Below are 17,788 nucleotides of genomic sequence, written 5' to 3' on the forward strand. Positions count from 1 at the left end.
AGCCGGACCCTCCCAGAGAGGGGAGCCCCCCGTTCCCTCCCGCTTTCCTTCTCTCTACGAGCCCAGCCCCCCGATTCGGCCCCGCCGGGGAACGCCGCCTCACCCAGCACACGTTCGAAGCCACCCTGGGTTCCGCGCTCAGGCCTTCGATCAGACATTGCAGCAAGGGGGTCAGGTAGACGTCGTTGATGGTGGCCTCGGGGAGCAGCTCGCAGATCCGGCCCACCGTCCAGGCCGTGGTGTCTCGGACCACCACGCTGGGGTCCTTCATTAGTTCTATTAGAGTGGGCATCGCCTGGAACAACAGTGGGAGGGGGGCCGTCAGCCCGTGGGAAGGACCCGCAGCGCGGCGAGGCGGATAGGGCAGGGGCCCGGGAATCAGAAGGACCTGAATCCCGGCTCTGCCGCTCGCCGTGCTGTGTGACCTTAGGCAAGTCACTTCTGGGGATCTCAGTTACCTCATCTGGAAAATGGGGATTAAGTCTGGGAGCCCCAGACTGTAGCCAACCTGATTAGTTTGTACCTACCCCAGTGCTTGACACAAAATAAGCGCTTAACAAGTGCCATTATTATTATTATTACTCTTCTAGACTGTGAGCCCACTGTTGGGTAGGGACCGTCTCTATATGTTGCCAACTTGGACTTCCCAAGCGCTTAGTACAGTGCTCTGCCCACAGTAAGCGCTCAATAAATACGATTGAATGAATGAATCCTCTCCTGCCTCCTCGGGTCCTGTTACGTGGGAACTTGCAAAACACTGGAGTAGGTCAATCAATGAATGGTTTGCATTTATTTATTTTATTTTATTAGTATGTTTGGTTTTGTCTCCCCCTTTTAGACTGTGAGCCCACTGTTGGGTAGGGACTGTCTCTCTATGTTGCCAATTTGTACTTCCCAAGCGCTTAGTACAGTGCTCTGCACACACTAAGTGCTCAATAAATACGATTGATGATGATGATGTACTGAGCGCTTAGTATGAGCAGAGCACTGTACTCAGCTCTTGGGAGAGTACAATACAAGAGAATGAGCAGACACGTTCCCTGCCCGTAACGAGTTTACAGGAGGGACGGCTGCGAATGTGAATAAGTAATTTATAATATATAATTTAAAGATAAGTACCTAAGTGCTGGGGAGACAACAATAATTATTATTATGGCATTTGTTAAGAATTTATTCCCCATCCTTCAAAATAATTACTACTAATATCAATTGTATTTATTGAGCACTTACTGTGTGCAGAGCACTGTACTAAGCGCTTGGGAAGTACAAGTTGGCAACATATAGAGACAGTCCCTACCCAACAGTGGGCTCACAGTCTAGAAGGGGAAGTATTAATACTCCTAGTACTAATACTTCTAGAAGGGTAAGTACTTACTAATAGTAAGCACTTAATAAATACCATCATTATTATGTGCCAGGCACTGTACTAAGCACTGGTGTGGACACAAGCAAATGGAGTTGGACATACTAATACTCCTAGTACTAATACTTCTAGAAGGGGAAGTACTTACTAATAGTAAGCACTTAATAAATACCATCATTATTATGTGCCAGGCACTGTACTAAGCACTGGTGTGGATACAAGCAAATGGAGTTGGACATACTAATACTCCTAGTACTAATACTTCTAGAAGGGGAAGTACTTACTAATAGTAAGCCCTTAATAAATACCATCATTATTATGTGCCAGGCACTGTACTAAGCACTGGTGTGGAGACAAGCAAATGGAGTTGGACATACTAATACTCCTAGTACTAATACTTCTAGAAGGGGAAGTACTTACTAATAGTAAGTACTATAATAAATACTATCATTATTATGTGCCAGGCACTGTACTAAGCACTGGTGTGGATACAAGTAAATGGAGTTGGACATACTAATACTCCTAGTACTAATACTTCTAGAAGGGGAAGTACTTACTAATAGTAAGTACTATAATAAATACTATCATTATTATGTGCCAGGCACTGTACTAAGCACTGGTGTGGATACAAGCAAATGGAGTTGGACATACTAATACTCCTAGTACTAATACTTCTAGAAGGGGAAGTACTTACTAATAGTAAGCACTTAATAAATACCATCATTATTATGTGCCAGGCACTGTACTAAGCACTGGTGTGGATACAAGCAAATGGAGTTGGACATACTAATACTCCTAGAAGGGGAAGTACTTACTAATAGTAAGTACTTAATAAATACTATCATTATTATGTGCCAGGCACTGTACTAAGCACTGGTGTGGATACAAGCAAATGGAGTTGGACACAGTCCCTGTTCCCCGTGGGGCTCACAGTCTCAACCGCCATTTTACAGATGAGGTCACTGAGGCCCAGAGAAGCAAAACGACTTCCCCAAGGTCACAGAGCAGACAAGTAGAGGAGCCGGGATTAGAACCCATGACCTTTTGACTCCCAGCCCCGTGCTCTATCCACTAGGCCATGCTGCTTCTCACGAGGCTCAACGGTCTAAGAGGGAGGGAAAACAGCTACTGCAGCCCCACATTTTAAAGATGAGGAATTTTAAAGATGATTTAATGATAAAATGATTTCCTCATTTTAAAGATGAGGAAATCGAGGCACAGTTCATACAGTAAGGAAATGGTGGAGCTACGTTTCCAAACCAGGTCTCCCAGCTCCCCAGCCTGGGCCCTTTCCTCTGGGCCAGCCCGAAGAGGCCAGGTTGCCTTGAAGCAGATATTACCATTACCATCTCAGTTGCCCTTCCCGAGCCCACTCACCCTCTCGGTGGCACAGGGGAAGGGAGGACGACCGATCCCTACAAGGGCAGGGCGATTGACTCTGCCCCTGTAAAGAGCACCCGGGGCTCTACAGCCAACGCTACAACCGTTTCATTTAAGAAGCTTGGCCACGGTCCCGCTTGGTATGTTGGGAAGGAAGCCCTGCCGGGAGGCAGAACACTACCGGCTAAAGAGGCAGGCAGGGCGCTCAGCCTCTGCTCTTTGTAATCCCAACTCTCCCCAGTGCTCGTTCAACCCCCCCCACCCACCACCACCACTCCGCCCGGGAAGCGAGGCTCCGAGCTGGGCCGCCCCCTCACCTGGATGACCAGGGGCTTGAGCTGATTGGGCTCCGGCCCTTCCAGGATGGAGCCGAAGGCCAAGACGGCGGCGTCCCGGTACCGCCAGTCGGGGTTCTTGATGTGTTCTTTGATGAAGGGCAGCACGTGGGGGACGATGTCGTCCTCGCAGCAGGTGGCCAGCAGCATGAGGCACACGCCCGCCGCTTTGCAGGGGTTCCAGTCGTCGTCGTCGTCATTCTCGTCCTAGTGGGGTAGGCGGGGGGAACGAGGGGAGCCGGTCAATCGTGCCCCCAGCCCGGATCACCCCGCCCCGAGCTGTCCCACGAAACGCCTTTGGCTCAGTGTCTCCCGGCCTTCCTTCCCAGAATTCGAGCGCTGCCAGGCAAAACGCCTAGGGCTGGCTCCAGGGCAGGCAGTCTCTCTCCCGGCCCTTCCCTCCCCTTCTTGCTCCCCACTCATTCATTCATTCCATCATATTGAGCGCTTACTGTGTGCAAAGCACCGTACTGAGCGCTTGGGAGTGGACAATACAACAGACAGACGCATTCCCTGTCCAAACGAGCTCACCATCTAGAAAGGGAGACTGCAGCTCCTGGGGCTGTTACCCAGCGGGCTGGGGAAGGGTCCAGAGCGCTTGCCTCGTTGGCATCCCCACCTACCACTCTTCCCCTTACCCGCTTGCCCCTTCCCCCTCCCCAGAGCTGCTCCGGTTGGGATTATTGGGAGAAATGCCAGCCAGTACAGGGGCAGGGGTGGTAGCGGCGGCGAACCCCGGACCAGCCTGAAGTGCATCCCCGCATCTCTTTGCAGGGAGATGGAAGGAGCTTCTCCCTTCCCACACGGGAGGAGGGGCCGGTCGGACCCTTCCAGAAAATCCACGCTAAGTCGAGCGGCCCAAGGAGGTGCTATTAGCAAATGGACGCCGCTCACAGAAGCTGCCAAAGCCACTGGGGAGTCATCCTTTAAGGGCTTGGAGTGCCAAGAAGAACCACATTTGCTTCCCTGCTCCCCAAGTAATACCAGAGGTGCCTTCCCTGGGGAAAAGCCCCCCAGCCCCTCAACCAAGAGACCCGCGACTGGGGAAGAAACCTGATTGTCCCCCACTGCTACCCAGCCCGTGTCAACAGGGCCCCCCTAGGCATCTCGGGTCTCACCGTCCGTAGAGGGGAGATGGGGCCAGGGTGATCGGAGTTGGGCACGCGCTTCCGATCCGCGCCCCTCTACCATACAACTGGGGAAAGCCACGGGGCTTTCCCGATGCCGCAGCTGTCGGGGTCTGCCAACACCTAGGAGCCGAGCGGGGTGCCCACGTTCTCTGGGGGGCAACGGCCCCACGGCCCCTCCAAATCCCCACGTCCGCCCCGGCCTCACCTGTTTGCTTAGCGTCTGCGTGAGGATGGGGACCAGGTACTGGAGAGCTCCCTTGGCATAAAACTTGCTGGTGTGTTCAGGAGGCCGGCCTTGTTCTGCTGCCTAGGGAGTTAGCACAGAGAATCACATCAGTCAGTCAGTCGTATTCATTGGGCACTTGGTGTATGCGGAGCACTCTACTAAGTGCTTAGGAAAGCACAATAACAAAAGTTGGTAAACACGTTCCCCGGCCACGACAAGCTTAATCTAAGCAGGGAGGCAGGCTTCAGTATTAAAGTAAATCATGAATATGAACGTGAGTGTTATGGGGCTGAGGGCGGGGTGAGGAAAGGGTGCAAACAGAAGCAGCACGGCTTAGTGGAAAGACCCCGGGCTTAGGTTCTAATCCCGGCTCCACCACTTGTCAACTGAGTAACCTTGGGCAAGTCACTTAAAGTCTGTGCCTCAGTTACCTCATCTGTAAAATGGGGAAGAAGACTGAGCCCCACGTGGGACAACCTGAGTACCTTATATCTACCCCAGTGGTTGGCACATAGTAAATGCTTAACAAACACCACAATTATTATCCCACATAATAATAATAATGGCATTTATTAAGAGCTTACTATGTGCAAAGCACTGTTCTAAGCACTGGGGAGGTTACAAGGTCAGCAGGTTGTCCCACAGGGGGCTCAGTCTTCACCCCCATTTTACAGATGAGTTAACCGAGGCCCAGAAATGTTAGGTGACTTGCCCACGGTCACGGCAGGCAAGAGGTGGAGCCGGGAAAAGAACCCAGGTCCTTCTGTCTCCCAGGCCCGTGCTTCTCTAGGTTCTAGGTAGTTGCCCGGGGGGTCCTCTTCCATCTTTTCGACTGTGAGCCCACTGTTGGGTAGGGACTGTCTCTATATGTTGCCAATTTGTACTTCCCAAGCGCTTAGTACAGTGCTCTGCACATAGTAAGCGCTCAATAAATACGATTGATGATGATGATCTGAGAGGAGTGAGGCCTAATGGGAAACATCGTGGGTCCCGGCTCTAACTGCCAGGTAACACACCCAGCCAGCAGCACTTAGCCTCGCTGGGCCTCCATTTCTTCATCTGTAAAATGGGAATACCGCCTGCCCCCCCAATCTTTTAGGCTGTGAGCTCCGGGTGGGGCTGGAACCGTGAGACGAATAATGACAACTGCAGTTATCTGTCAAGTACTAACTAACTGATGGGGCATATTACACGTTAATCAGGTCAGGCACAGTCTCTGCCCCAGGAAGGAAACTAGCTATTCCATCCCCATTTTAAAGATGAGGAAACTGAGGCCCAGGGAAGTGCCCAAGGTCACAGAGCAGACAAATGGAGGAACAAGGATTAGGACACTGAGAGCTCACCTCCTCCAAGAGGCCTTCCCAGACTGAGCCCCCTCCTCCCTGCCTTACCCTCCCCACAGCACCTGTATATATGTATATATGTTTGTACGCATTTATTACTCTTATTTGTACATATTTATTCTACTTATTTTATTTTGTTACTGTTTGGTTTTGTTCCCTGTCTCCCCCTTCTAGACTGTGAGCCCACTGTTGGGTAGGGACGGTCTCCATATGTTGCCAACTTGTACTTCCCAAGCGCTTAGTACAGTGCTCTGCACACAGTAAGCGCTCAATAAATACAATTGAATGAATGAATGAAGGACACAGGTCCTCCAACTCCCAGGCCCGGGTTCTTTCCACTGGGCCACGCTGCTCAGATCTGGTATCCTCCCCACCACTAAGCGACGATAATAATGATAATAACCAAGTTATTTTTTATGGTATTTGTCAGGCGCTTAGGCACTGTACTAAGTGCTGGCATAGATACAAGCTAATCTTGGACACAGTCCAGGTCCCACCCGTGCCTCTGTCTTTTACAGATGAGGGAACCAACGCGTGACTTGCCCAAGGTCACACGGCAGACAAGCAGAGGAGCTGGGATTAGAACGCAGGTCCTCTGACTTTCCAGGCCACGCTGCTTCCCTATTTCCCCAAGGATCAGTGCCTCTGTCTCGATCAGCTTAATTGAGGAGAATGAGTAGGAGATATCCGCATTCAATCATGCAGTGCTCTGCACATGGCAAACGCTCAAGAAATACCACCGACGCCGAGCTAAGAGATCTCTGGGTTGACAGAAAGCTAAATAAAAAACGTTCGAGATGCTCAGAATGCTCATTAGATAATAATAATAATGGCATTTATTAAGCGCTTATTACGTGCATAGCACTGTTTTAAGCGCTGGGGAGGTCACAAGTTGATCAGGTTGTCCCTCGTGGGGCTCACAGTCCCATCCCTTTTCCAGATGAGGGAACTGAGGCCCAGAGAAGTGAAGTGACTTGCCCAAAGTCACCCAGCTGACAAGTGGCGGAGCCAGGATTTGAACCCATGACCTCTGACTCCAAAGCCCGGGCTCCTTCCTACTGAGCCATGCTAGGTCGCCTCCCTGATGCTTTCAGGATAAGGAATCGGCAGACTCGCAAGTCCACACTGTGGACTGTACATATGTATATAAGTCTGTACATATTTATCACTCTATTTATTTATTTTACTTGTACATATCTATTCTATTTATTTTATTTTGTTAGTATGTTTGGTTTTGTTCTCTGTCTCCCCCTTTTAGACTGTGAGCCCACTGTTGGGTAGGGACTGTCTCTATATGTTGCCATCTTGTACTTCCCAAGCGCTTAGTACAGTGCTCTGCACACAGTTAGCGCTCAATAAATACGATTGACTGATTGATTGTGGGCGCCCAAACGCCTCCACAACCAAAGAAAGACCCCCCTGCCAACATCGCTTAGTACAGTGCTCTGCTCACAGTAGGCGCTCAATAAATACGATTGAATGAATGAATGAATCCCCGGGCCCGCCTGCCTGAAGGTGTCAGCTTGCTGCCCCCTGGTGGCCGTCCCAGAACACCATCCCCGTCAGATCGTCACCTGTCAATCAATCAATCATATTTATTGAGCACTTACTGTGTGCAGAGCACTGTACTAAGCGCTTAAGTTGGCAACATATAGAGATAGTCCCTACCCAACAGTGGGCTCACAGTCTAAAAGTCAGGATGGCCCGCGACGGCCCCAGTCGCACGGGTCGCTGACCGGGTCATCCTCACTAGATTCCCCTTCAAGAACCTCCCTGCCTTCTCCCTTCAAAGGAGACCTCCCCAAATCCAACCGCCCTTTCCCTCCCAACTGACCTCGGACGCCTCGATGGCCAGATCCATTTCCTCGTCGCACACGTTCGACCAGAACTCTATTCCCTGCAGGGCCACTTCGTCGATGTCGCTTTTCATCGCTTCAATTGTAATCTGGGGGGAGAGAGCGCAACACAGGCCGACCCTGGAGTCCGTCGGTTTTCATCTTCGTGACAGGCATTCTTCCACAGGAGGGTGGGCGGCGGGGTGGGGGGTGGGGGGTGGGGCAGAGGCGCCTTGGATGCCACCGACAACGAGCTTTTCAACGTTACTGAGGGCGCGGGGAGGGGGCGGGGCGGTGAGGAATTAGGGAAGCAAAAATCGGGGAACAGAAATCTCGGGGGAAACTGCGGGGGAAAAATGTTCACCTCACTCGCCGTAGGGTGATGGCAACCGTCTCTTCGAGTCGTCACCCGGGAATTTAAAACAAGTCAGTCGGCCAATCGTATTTACTGAGTGCTTACTGTGTGCGGAGCACTGAACTAAGCGCTCGGGAGAGTACGATATAACACTAGAACAGACAGGAGCTCCAGAGCCCGAAGGATTGGGCTCATTGAGAAGTGGGAGCCATTAGGCCGAGCCTATAATCGAGGCAGTAAAACAACGACAAGGGTCGATTCTGGTGGTTCCCCCGCATCCCTCAGACAAGCCTTACAGCGAAGAGAGCAGGGCCCATGTACGTCTCCATGTACTGATAATACAGGGACATTATCTTCACCAGATTCTGTAGCGCAGCCACTCGGACCTGTTGCGGGGGAAACAGACAAGTGAGGTACCCCGCCGCGACCCCGGGGTGTCCCCCTCCGGCTCCGGGTGGGCTTTTGTGTCAATGTTAACGCCAGTCCGTTCAGAGGGGCCCGCGGCACCTCCCTGCCATCACGCAGACACCAAGACGCCCGACTCCCCCTCGGCTCCTCGGAGGCGCAGACCCATTCCGGTTGCTCCCGGGGGCCTTTCCACCCTTTTAACCCTCCTCGGGGTTCCCCGCTGACGTCTGCCCAGCGGCCCAACCGCTCAGCTGTAGGCCCGAGCCAGCCCGGAGCCCCGCTATCCTGCTGGGTCTCCCACTTACCCTTGTGTCAGGACACTGGGTCGCTTCGCAGACTACCTGCATAATAAAGTGCCTCTCGGACTGCGAGGGAGAAAACAAACAAAACGGAATCAGCTGAGTAAGGAAAGCTCCGGGCAGCCTCCCTCCCCCAGTCGGCCAGGTTTTGCTGGAGAGGTTGAGCGCTTAGTGCAGTGCTCTGCTCCCAGTAAGCGCTCGGTAAACAGTCACCGAGGGGCCGGGCTGACAGGTCTCCCCATTCCTGCTGATCCTAACGATGACCTTCTTTAACAGCTCATGGGGAAATTTGCAGGGGAGGAGGGTCACGTTGCCGATAGGAATCGGAGGAAGAAATTTATTTGTTGCTTTGGAAAGAGTCCACATATTTGCTGTAAGGTTAGCGGTCTTAAAACCCTGCCCTGTTCCGGGGGACCCAATTTTGCTTGTTGTGGGCAGGGAACCTGTCAGTTACACTGTACTCTCCCAAACGCTTAGTACAGTGCTCGGCACCCAGCAAGCGCTCAAAAAAGATTCAGTTCGTTACCTTTCTGGGAGCTTCTAAAATGTAATGGGAAAGTAGCCTGGCCTTTTAATCAATCTATCAGGGAATGTGGCTTGCTCAGGCCTCTCACTGAAAGGCCAGAGAGTGGCAAAGAGCCCAGCCATAGTGTCGTCCAAATGGCTGAACAGGGAGAATTAAAAAACAAAGAGCATCCCTTCCCCCAAACATCACAGTCCCTCAGTCTGTTTCAGAGAGAGAGAGGGGAAAAAGAACGAAAATAAAATATGGAACTTTTGGAGCCCCTTTCCCTGAAATGATCTGGGGGAAGACTTTGGCCGAGAAGGTCTGGGGGCGGAGGGGAAAGAGCTGGAGGACTCCAACCCATTTCCTGCCCAAGCACTGAGAAAGACAGGTCTGGGGTCTGAAGGAAGAGCCCCAAATTAGGTTTAAGAGCATCCTGTGAATGGAGGGAGAGTCACGGACACCCCAAGGGCAATCTATGGGATCGGCCCACCTCCCCGAGCACCAGCCAGCAAGAGCCCGGGCCGTGTGGGGGGTCTCACGGCACTGACCCTGGATAGCCAGTTCTCCCCCTCCGGTCCCCCCTGCCCAAGTAGGGGCCACTTACCTCTTTGTCGAAGTTTGCTTTGGTGAACTCCAATGAGTTCAGGAGTGCATTGGTGGCTGCTAGCTTCACATTGTTACTGGGCTCTTCTTTCCTCATCCCCTGGATTATGGCAGTCAGGATCTCATTGGATTTGTCCTGCAGCTGCTCAGGATCCTGAAAAGGGGGAGAAAAAAAAAAGGGGGGAGCGGCAGGGGCTGTGAGCATGCTGAATGCTGGAACCCAATGGTTCCTGGTCCTGGGGGAACTGGAGGGCCCCTCACCCCTCTATCAGTGCAGCACGGAGTGCCTTTCAACCCTGTTTCCTTGCTCCTGTTGGCCTCAGGAGGCTGCAAATCAGGGATTTGGGGTGCGGAGACCTTCAGTCAAACGAATGAGCGTTTACTGCGTGTCAAGCACTATACTAAGAGCTTGGGAGACTACGATATAACAGATACATTCCCTGACCACGACGAGCTTAAAGCCTGGGGGGGGGGGGGGGGGGAGGCAGACATTAATGTCAATAAATAAATTATGGGCACGGGCATAAGGGCTGTGGGGCTGAGGGTGAATAAAGGGAGCAAATCAGGGTGATGCAGAAGGGAGCGAGAGAAAAGGAAGTGAGAGCTTAGTCAGGGAAGGCCTTTTGGAGATGTGCCTTCAGTAAGGCTGTGAAGGTGAGGAGAGTATCTGTCTGTCCGCCTCATTCGAGCTATTCCCCATCCCAATCACAGCACTAGCTGGCCCCTGACAAAATCCTGGGAACACCAGGCCTGCTGTAGGCTGGTTTCCAAACCAGGTAACCTGGATCCCGTTTAACAGGCCCATCGCCACCACTGACGCTCCAGAAAGAGTGAAAATGCTGAGGCCCATCCCCTCCGTGAAGCGGAGCCCCAGAAACAGACAGCAGGGGCGGTGACCTCATCAGCATCAACGGCCCTAGCAACCACTCAGGAGCTTGGGATTATGAGTCATTACACAGGTTGGTGAGAGTCGGCAGGAAAGAGGAAAAATAAAAATAAAAATCAGACCCTATAAAGTTCTGGGGACGAGCGTCAGATCGCAAACGTTCCTCGGTGGCTAATGTCAGTAAAAAACAAACAAAAAAGCCGAACTTGACTGTGAGCCCGCTGTTGGGTAAGGACCGTCTCTATATGTTGCCAGCTTGTACTTCCCAAGCGCTTAGTACAGTGCTCTGCACACAGTAAGCGCTCAATAAATACGACTGAATGAATGAATGAACTAGATAAGGACGATCAAGAATGACAGATAGGCCTCCAGTGCGATGAACCTTTTCTAAGGGCTCATCTCACCCTCTCATCCCTGCCAGTTGTGTTCCTGTTGGGGGGAGTCAGAGGGTCATGGGTTCTATTCCCGACTCTGCCACTCGTCTGCTGCGTGACCTTGGGCAAGTCCCTCCACTTGCCCGGGCCTCAGTTCGCTCACCTGGAAAATGGGGATTCAGACTGTGAGCCCCATGTGGGACAGCGACTGTATCCAACCTGATTTGCTTGTCTTCCCCCCAGCAATTAGTACAGTGCCCGGCACACAGTAAGCACTTACCAAATACCACAATTATTATTAGTGAAAGCAACAAGCGTGTAGGGGCCTGGCCCAACGCAAAGGGCAGGCAAAAATTATCAGTGCAGGAACCACTTTAGAGCCAAAGGTGCTGACACCCGCCAAGCGATGGTCTCGGCCACCCAGCTCAGGATCCCTAGGTGTCCTTCTGGTCAGAAACTTTCACCCCTCCTCCGCCTGCCTCCCGATGGCACAGGCCCTGACCGGCACCTCTCCTATTTTCAGGGCCGGGACTGGAATCGAAGGCTTCTGACTGGGAATCTCCCGATTTCCAGAGCTGTGCTCTTTGCACTGGAACCAACAGGAGATTCTAGTCATGGGGGTCCCGAGGGGCTGGCGGGAGATTAAGGCCCCAGCGAATTTATTCATTCAATCATATAAAGCAGCATGGCCTACCGGACAGCGCATGGACCTCGGAGTCAGAAGGTCATGGGTTCTAATCCCAGCTCTACCACTTGTCTGCTGTGTGACCATGGGCAAGTCATTTAACTTCTCTGGATTGACTGATAGGAGGCCTTCCCAGACTGAGCCCCCTCCTTCCTCTCCCCCTCCCCACCGCCCTACCTCCTTCCCCTCCCCACAGCACCTGTATAAATGTTTGTACAGGTTTATTATTCTATTTTACTTGTACATATTTACTATCCTATTTATTTTATTTTGTTAATATGTTTTGTTTTGTTGTCTGTCTCCCCCTTCTAGACTGTGAGCCCCCAGCTGGGTAGGGACCGTCCCTATATGTTGCCACCTTGTACTTCCCAAGCGCTTAGTACAGTGCTCTGCACACAGTAAGCGCTCAATAAATATGACTGAATGAATGAATGACTGTGAGCCCAATATGGGACAGGGACCATGTCCAACCCGATTATCTTGAACCTACTCCAACTCTTAGAACCGTGCCTGGCATATAGTTAGCGCTTAAAAATACCATAGTTATTATTTATTGAGTGCTTGCTGTGGGCAGAGTCCTATACTAAGCGCTTGGGAGAGAGCGATAAAGAGGACAAGTGGACTGAAGCCTCTCCCCTACCCTGACTCCTCGCAAACGTACATAAAACTTCTACACAGAGCTTAACAAATGCCATCATTATAAAATCAGGACAACAGAGGGGAGAGTGAAGGGGCGTAAACGAGTTCCTCTGGATTATATCAAGATCTCGGGCCAGACACCCCCACCCCACCCCTGCCAGGCTACACCGTGTCCCCTCCGGGAGGGAACGGAAGAATGAGGATAGAAAGGGTAGGTGGTCTCGCCGAGATCAACGCCCGCCGGGGCGGCCCGTGCCGGCTCGGGTGGGGAACTTACGATGTCCTGGCAGATGTAACCGATTGCTTCCAACGTCGACTCTTTCATGTGCTCTGTGCTGTTGGGGTTGGTGACGTTGGCCACCAGTTGGGGGATGAGTTCGGGCCATTGGTTCACTGGAATCTCTGCACAGGCGATCCCGGCCACGCACTGGGAGGCGGAACTTGGCCGGTAGGTTTCTGTCCCTAGAGTCTGCAAAACCTGCAGAGAAAAGATCCCCGGGGAGGGATGTGGGGTTTAGACCGTCTGGACAACCTTGGGCTTCCTCTTCTGTCCACAATCCAATACCCCCTCGGCCGGCCCGCCTGCCCCAAGAGCTGGGGGGAGATTAACGGTATTGCAAGCCCGCCTTCCCCCCTCCATTGATGATAGGAAGAACAACTCATCTGGAAGTCTTTTGATGGCTCTGGTTTTCCGAAGGCCACTCAATTAGGGCATGCGTGGAAGAACGCTCAGGGGAAACAAAAGGCCTGAGGAGTCTCGAAGCCACGCCAGCTTAGAACCAATTGATCCTGGCTTACTCATTACCAAAAGCAACCCGCTCGTTTTGTTCCCTCAAGCCCCCTCCCCGCCACCCGGTCAACCGAAACGCAAAAACCTTCAACCTCGGACCCAGCAGGTCCCCTCTAGAATGCAAGCTGGCTGTGGGCAGAGAATGTGTCTGCTTTATTGTTATACTGTACTCTCCCAACTGCTTAGAACAGTGCTCTGCACCTAATAAGTGCTAGATAAATACAACTGAATGCAAGGGGAGGTAAGACTGCCCAATCTTCAAGCTGTCATTTTCCTATTGAACCAAGTCACCCGATATTGTTCTCGGGAGTCAGTTATGCCTTCTACAATCCGGCCATCGCCAATCCCTGACCAGTTGGTGATTTGAAGTACACCAGATTCAAGGCAAAAACTCACTTGGCTTCAAATCTGTAAATCACCTCACCCACTCCTAGCCCACCTCCCTTCTCTCCTTCTCCAGCCCAGCCCGCACACTCCGCTCCGCTCCCCTCACTGTGACTCGTTCTCGCCTGTCCCACAGTCGACCCCTGGCCCATGTCCTACCTCTGGCCTGGAATGCCCTCCCTCCTCATATCCGTCAAACTAGCACACTTCCCCCCTTCAAAGCCCAACTGAGAGCTCACCTCCTCCAGGAGGCCTTCCCAGACTGAGCCCCCCTTTTCCTCTGCTCCCCCTCCCCATCGCCCCGACTCCCTCCCTCTGCTCTACCCCCTCCCCACCCCACTTGTGTATATATGTACGTATTTATTATCTTTGTATTTTATTAATGTGTATCTATCTATAATTCTATTTACCTATTTTGATGCTACTGATGCCTGCCTACTTGTTTTGTTGTCTGTCTCCCCCCTTCAAGACTGTGAGTCCATGGCTGGGTAGGGATTGCCTCTATTTGTTGCCGAATTGTACTTTCCAAGCGCTTAGACCAGTGCTCTGCACTCAGTAAGCACTCAATAAATACGACAATGTATGAACTCTGTCCACTTACTTCACCAGTGACCTGGGGGGAATGGAGGGCGGTCTCGCCTACCCCAACGTCACTGCAGCATGGAGTTCCTTCAATCTTTAGTTTCCCCACTCCTGTCTGCTTTGTGGGTCACGGGGGGCCTCCGTTCAGAGATCTGGGATGCGGACACCTTTTGGGAGCCCTCCAATCATTAACCCTAACTAATGTCCGACTCGCACACTCCGGCTCAAATGGTGAAAGTGGGACACAGAGTTGCAGGAAGTAGTTTTTGAGCAGGCTTGGACCTCGAGAAGGAGACCAAACTAACTCCAGATGGGTTACACGCCGTCCCACCGTCGCGCCGCTACAGTAACCGCCATCAGTGTTCTGAGGCAACGGGGCTTCTGCTTTCCTTCTCTCCTGAGGGCTTCCAGACTAGGCGCCGTCGGCAAGACGGGGGAATCTTTTAAAACATTGATGCTTTACAAGTCAAAAAATTGGGCAGATGTTCTTGTTATTTCTAAAAGTGTGCTAAAAAAAAAACTACACCAAATTCAAGACGCTTATGGGATCGAACCCAAGATTCAAAGAGATAGCAGAATCCTCCTTGAGCAAACATCTCTTTGCTCAGAACCCAAGCATGATTCCTACTCAATGAGGAGAGGTGATGGAGGGTAGCGTGGCTATGGGAAATGTTTGTCAGTCAACTGTATTTACTGAACACTCACTGTGTGTAGAGCACTGTACTAAGCACTTGGGACAGTACAGCAGAATAATATAACAGACACATTCCCTGCCCACAACGGGCTAACAGTCTAGAGAGGAAGACAGACATTAATATAAATAAATTACAGATATGTACTTAAGTGCTGTGGGGCTGGGAGTGAATACATGCCCCCACCCCCTACTCCACAAGAACCTCCTTAACTTTTGATCGGAGCAGCTCAGATGCAGCAAAATGGGCTGATGGGTCATCCATTCCCGTCCCACCCCAACAAACCCTCTGGTGTCGGTGGCTACAAGCTGCTGAATGTCTGAGAGGAGCGTGGTGGGACAAGGGGAAGAACCAGGGGCCTGGATCATTCAAATAATACTAGCAGGAGTATTTGTTACACGCTTACTGTGTGCCAGGCATTGTACTTAGCACTGTGGTGAATACAAGCAAATCGTGTTGGACATAGTCCCTGTCCCACATGGGGCTCACAGTCTCAATCCCCATTTTACAGATGAGGTAACGGAGGCCCAAAGGAGTGACTTGGCCAAGGTCGCACACCGAACGCTCGGCCTAGTGACCGCCTCCCTGCTGCCTGGTTCTGAGCCCTGCCCGCAGAACCCCAATAAACTCTGGTGACCTAAGGCAGCCCCCGGTTCGGTTGTCGCTACTCCGGTCACAGGGAAACCGTGGCCAAAAAATCAGCAGCTTGAGCCCCAACTGGCCCAAGGCCATCGACGGCTTCACTAAAGCGGACGAGAGAAAAGGCAAATGGCTGGATGCCCTTGGATTCCAGTTGCCTCTACTTCACTTAGAAGCGTCTTGGGGAATGAGTGAATCGGCTAGGAAGTCACAGGAGCCTGATGAACTTCTTTTGAACCCAGTGCTTAGAAGAGTGCTTGACACATGGGAAAACCCACAAATAACAATAATTCAGATCCCATCTCGGACTGACAAGGCAGCAAGACAACTGATTTGGAAGTCTGGAATTGGGCACTGCACTCCCGGTCTTGCCAGCCCAAGCTTCCGGCTCTGCCAGGGCAACAGCATGTTTGGGGAAGCATTCAAACTTGGGGTTAGAGGTGCACCATTTAGTCGCCCCGATTACCCCCGCAACCAATCAATCAATCAATCGTATTTATTGAGCGCTTACCATGTGCAGAGCACTGTACTAAGCGCTTAGCACTGTACTACCCATTTTCCCTGCAACCACCCATTTTCCCTGATGTCCTCCCGATAATAATAATAATGATGGTATATTTAAGTACATACTATACTTCAAACAGCTAGAGGAGCACGGCCTACTGGAAGAAGCAGTGGCCTGGGGGCGGTCAGAGGACCTGGGTTCCCCACTTGTCTCCTGTGTGACCAGGGACAAGCCATTTCACTTCACTGGGCCTCAGTTACCTCATCTGTAAATGGGGATTAAGACTGTGAGTGAGTCCCATGTGGGACAGGGACTGTGTCTGACCCAAATATCTTGTATCTACCCCAGTGCTTAGTCCAGTGCCTAACACATAATAACGCTCAACAAATACCACAGTCTTCTAGACTGTGAGCCCACTGTTGGGTAGGCACCGTCTCTATATGTTGCCAATTTGTACTTCCCAAGTGCTTAGTACAGTGTTCTGCACACAGTAAGCACTCAAATGCGACTGAATGAATGAAATACCACAATTATTCCTATCAAATTATAAAACGCCGCACTAAGCGCTGGGTCAGCAGGTCAGACTCAGTCCTCATCCTGCAAAGGGCTTAGAGCCGAAGAGGGTGGGAGAATGAGGCACAGATAATGACATGACTTGCCCTAGATCACCCTAGACAGGCAAGTGATGGGGCTGGGATTGGAACCCAGGTCCTCTGCCAGGCTCAAGCTCTTTCTGCTGGGCCATGCAGCTGCCTCCGGCCTTCATCTTTTCAGGAAAAAACGCTAAGGTTCCTTCCAATGCACAAACGTCTCCACTTTGGGAGCTGGGGATGGAAGTCCTAAATCCACCCTGCCTCCAGTGGGTCCTAAAGCGGCCTGGTGACTGTGAACCTAGAAAGGCTCTCTACCCAAGCTATTTCAGCCACCGGTCGTGATTCAACCCTTTCGGACCGGTGGGAAAACTTGCAAGGCCCATGTTGAGAAGCGGTGCGGCCTAATGGATAGAGCCAGGGCCTGAAGTCAGAAGGATCTGGGGCCTAATCTCAGTTCTGCCACTCATCTGTTGTGTGACCTTGGGCCAGTCTCTTCACTCCTCCGGGCCTCAGTTACCTCACCTGTAAAGTGGGGATTAAGACTGTCAGCCCCATGCGGGACATGAGAGCTCACCTACTCCAGGAGGCCTTCCCAGACTGAACCCCTTCCTTCCTCTCCCCCTCGTCCCCCTCTCCATCCCCCCATCTTACCTCCTTCCCTTCCCCACTCCACCTGTATATATGTATATATGTTTGTACATGTGTTACTCTATTTATTTATTTTACTTGTACATATCTATTCTATTTATTTTATTTTGCTAGTATGTTTGGCTTTGTTCTCTGTCTCCCCCTTTTAGACTGTGAGCCCACTGTTGGGTAGGGACCGTCTCTATATGTTGCCAACTTGTACTTCCCAAGTGCTTAGTACAGTGCTCTGAACACAGTAAGTGCTCAATAAATACGATTGATGATGATGATGATGACATGGGCTGTGTCCAACGTATGTACCCCAAGACACAGAACAGTGCCTGGCACATAGTAAGCACTTAATACCATTACTATATATATATAGTAATTCAGAAATACACAAGCAATAGAACTTTTCAATGGGCAAACTGGACCGGGGGGAAAGCCAACCCACGTGATTAGAATCCTCTCACCTTTTCCAGCAATGCCTCCGAGGAACGCCGAGGCACCCTGGGAAGGTCCGCAAGGCAGACGGCATTCCCGGGGCCGCTCCGAATCCCGAACCCCTCACCCCCGAAGTGATCCCTCAATCCCTCCACCGCCCGAA

General features: G+C 51.6%; 1 protein-coding gene across 1 annotated transcript in view; it reads right to left on the bottom strand.

The window, feature by feature from the left end:
- KPNB1 (karyopherin subunit beta 1) overlaps positions 1-17,788 on the bottom strand; it is a 47,960-nt gene that overhangs the window by 17,869 nt on the left and 12,303 nt on the right. Inside the window, exons 4-11 of the mRNA XM_038753456.1 lie at positions 12,647-12,847; positions 9,787-9,939; positions 8,681-8,740; positions 8,264-8,353; positions 7,612-7,722; positions 4,414-4,515; positions 3,061-3,285; positions 104-295 (exon numbers count right to left, since the gene is read on the bottom strand). Coding sequence (XP_038609384.1) covers positions 104-295; positions 3,061-3,285; positions 4,414-4,515; positions 7,612-7,722; positions 8,264-8,353; positions 8,681-8,740; positions 9,787-9,939; positions 12,647-12,847 — 1,134 coding nt within the window. The remainder of the gene's footprint in view (positions 1-103; positions 296-3,060; positions 3,286-4,413; positions 4,516-7,611; positions 7,723-8,263; positions 8,354-8,680; positions 8,741-9,786; positions 9,940-12,646; positions 12,848-17,788) is intronic.

This window comes from Tachyglossus aculeatus, chromosome 11 (genome assembly GCF_015852505.1).
Source record: "Tachyglossus aculeatus isolate mTacAcu1 chromosome 11, mTacAcu1.pri, whole genome shotgun sequence".
NCBI lineage: Eukaryota > Metazoa > Chordata > Mammalia > Monotremata > Tachyglossidae > Tachyglossus > Tachyglossus aculeatus.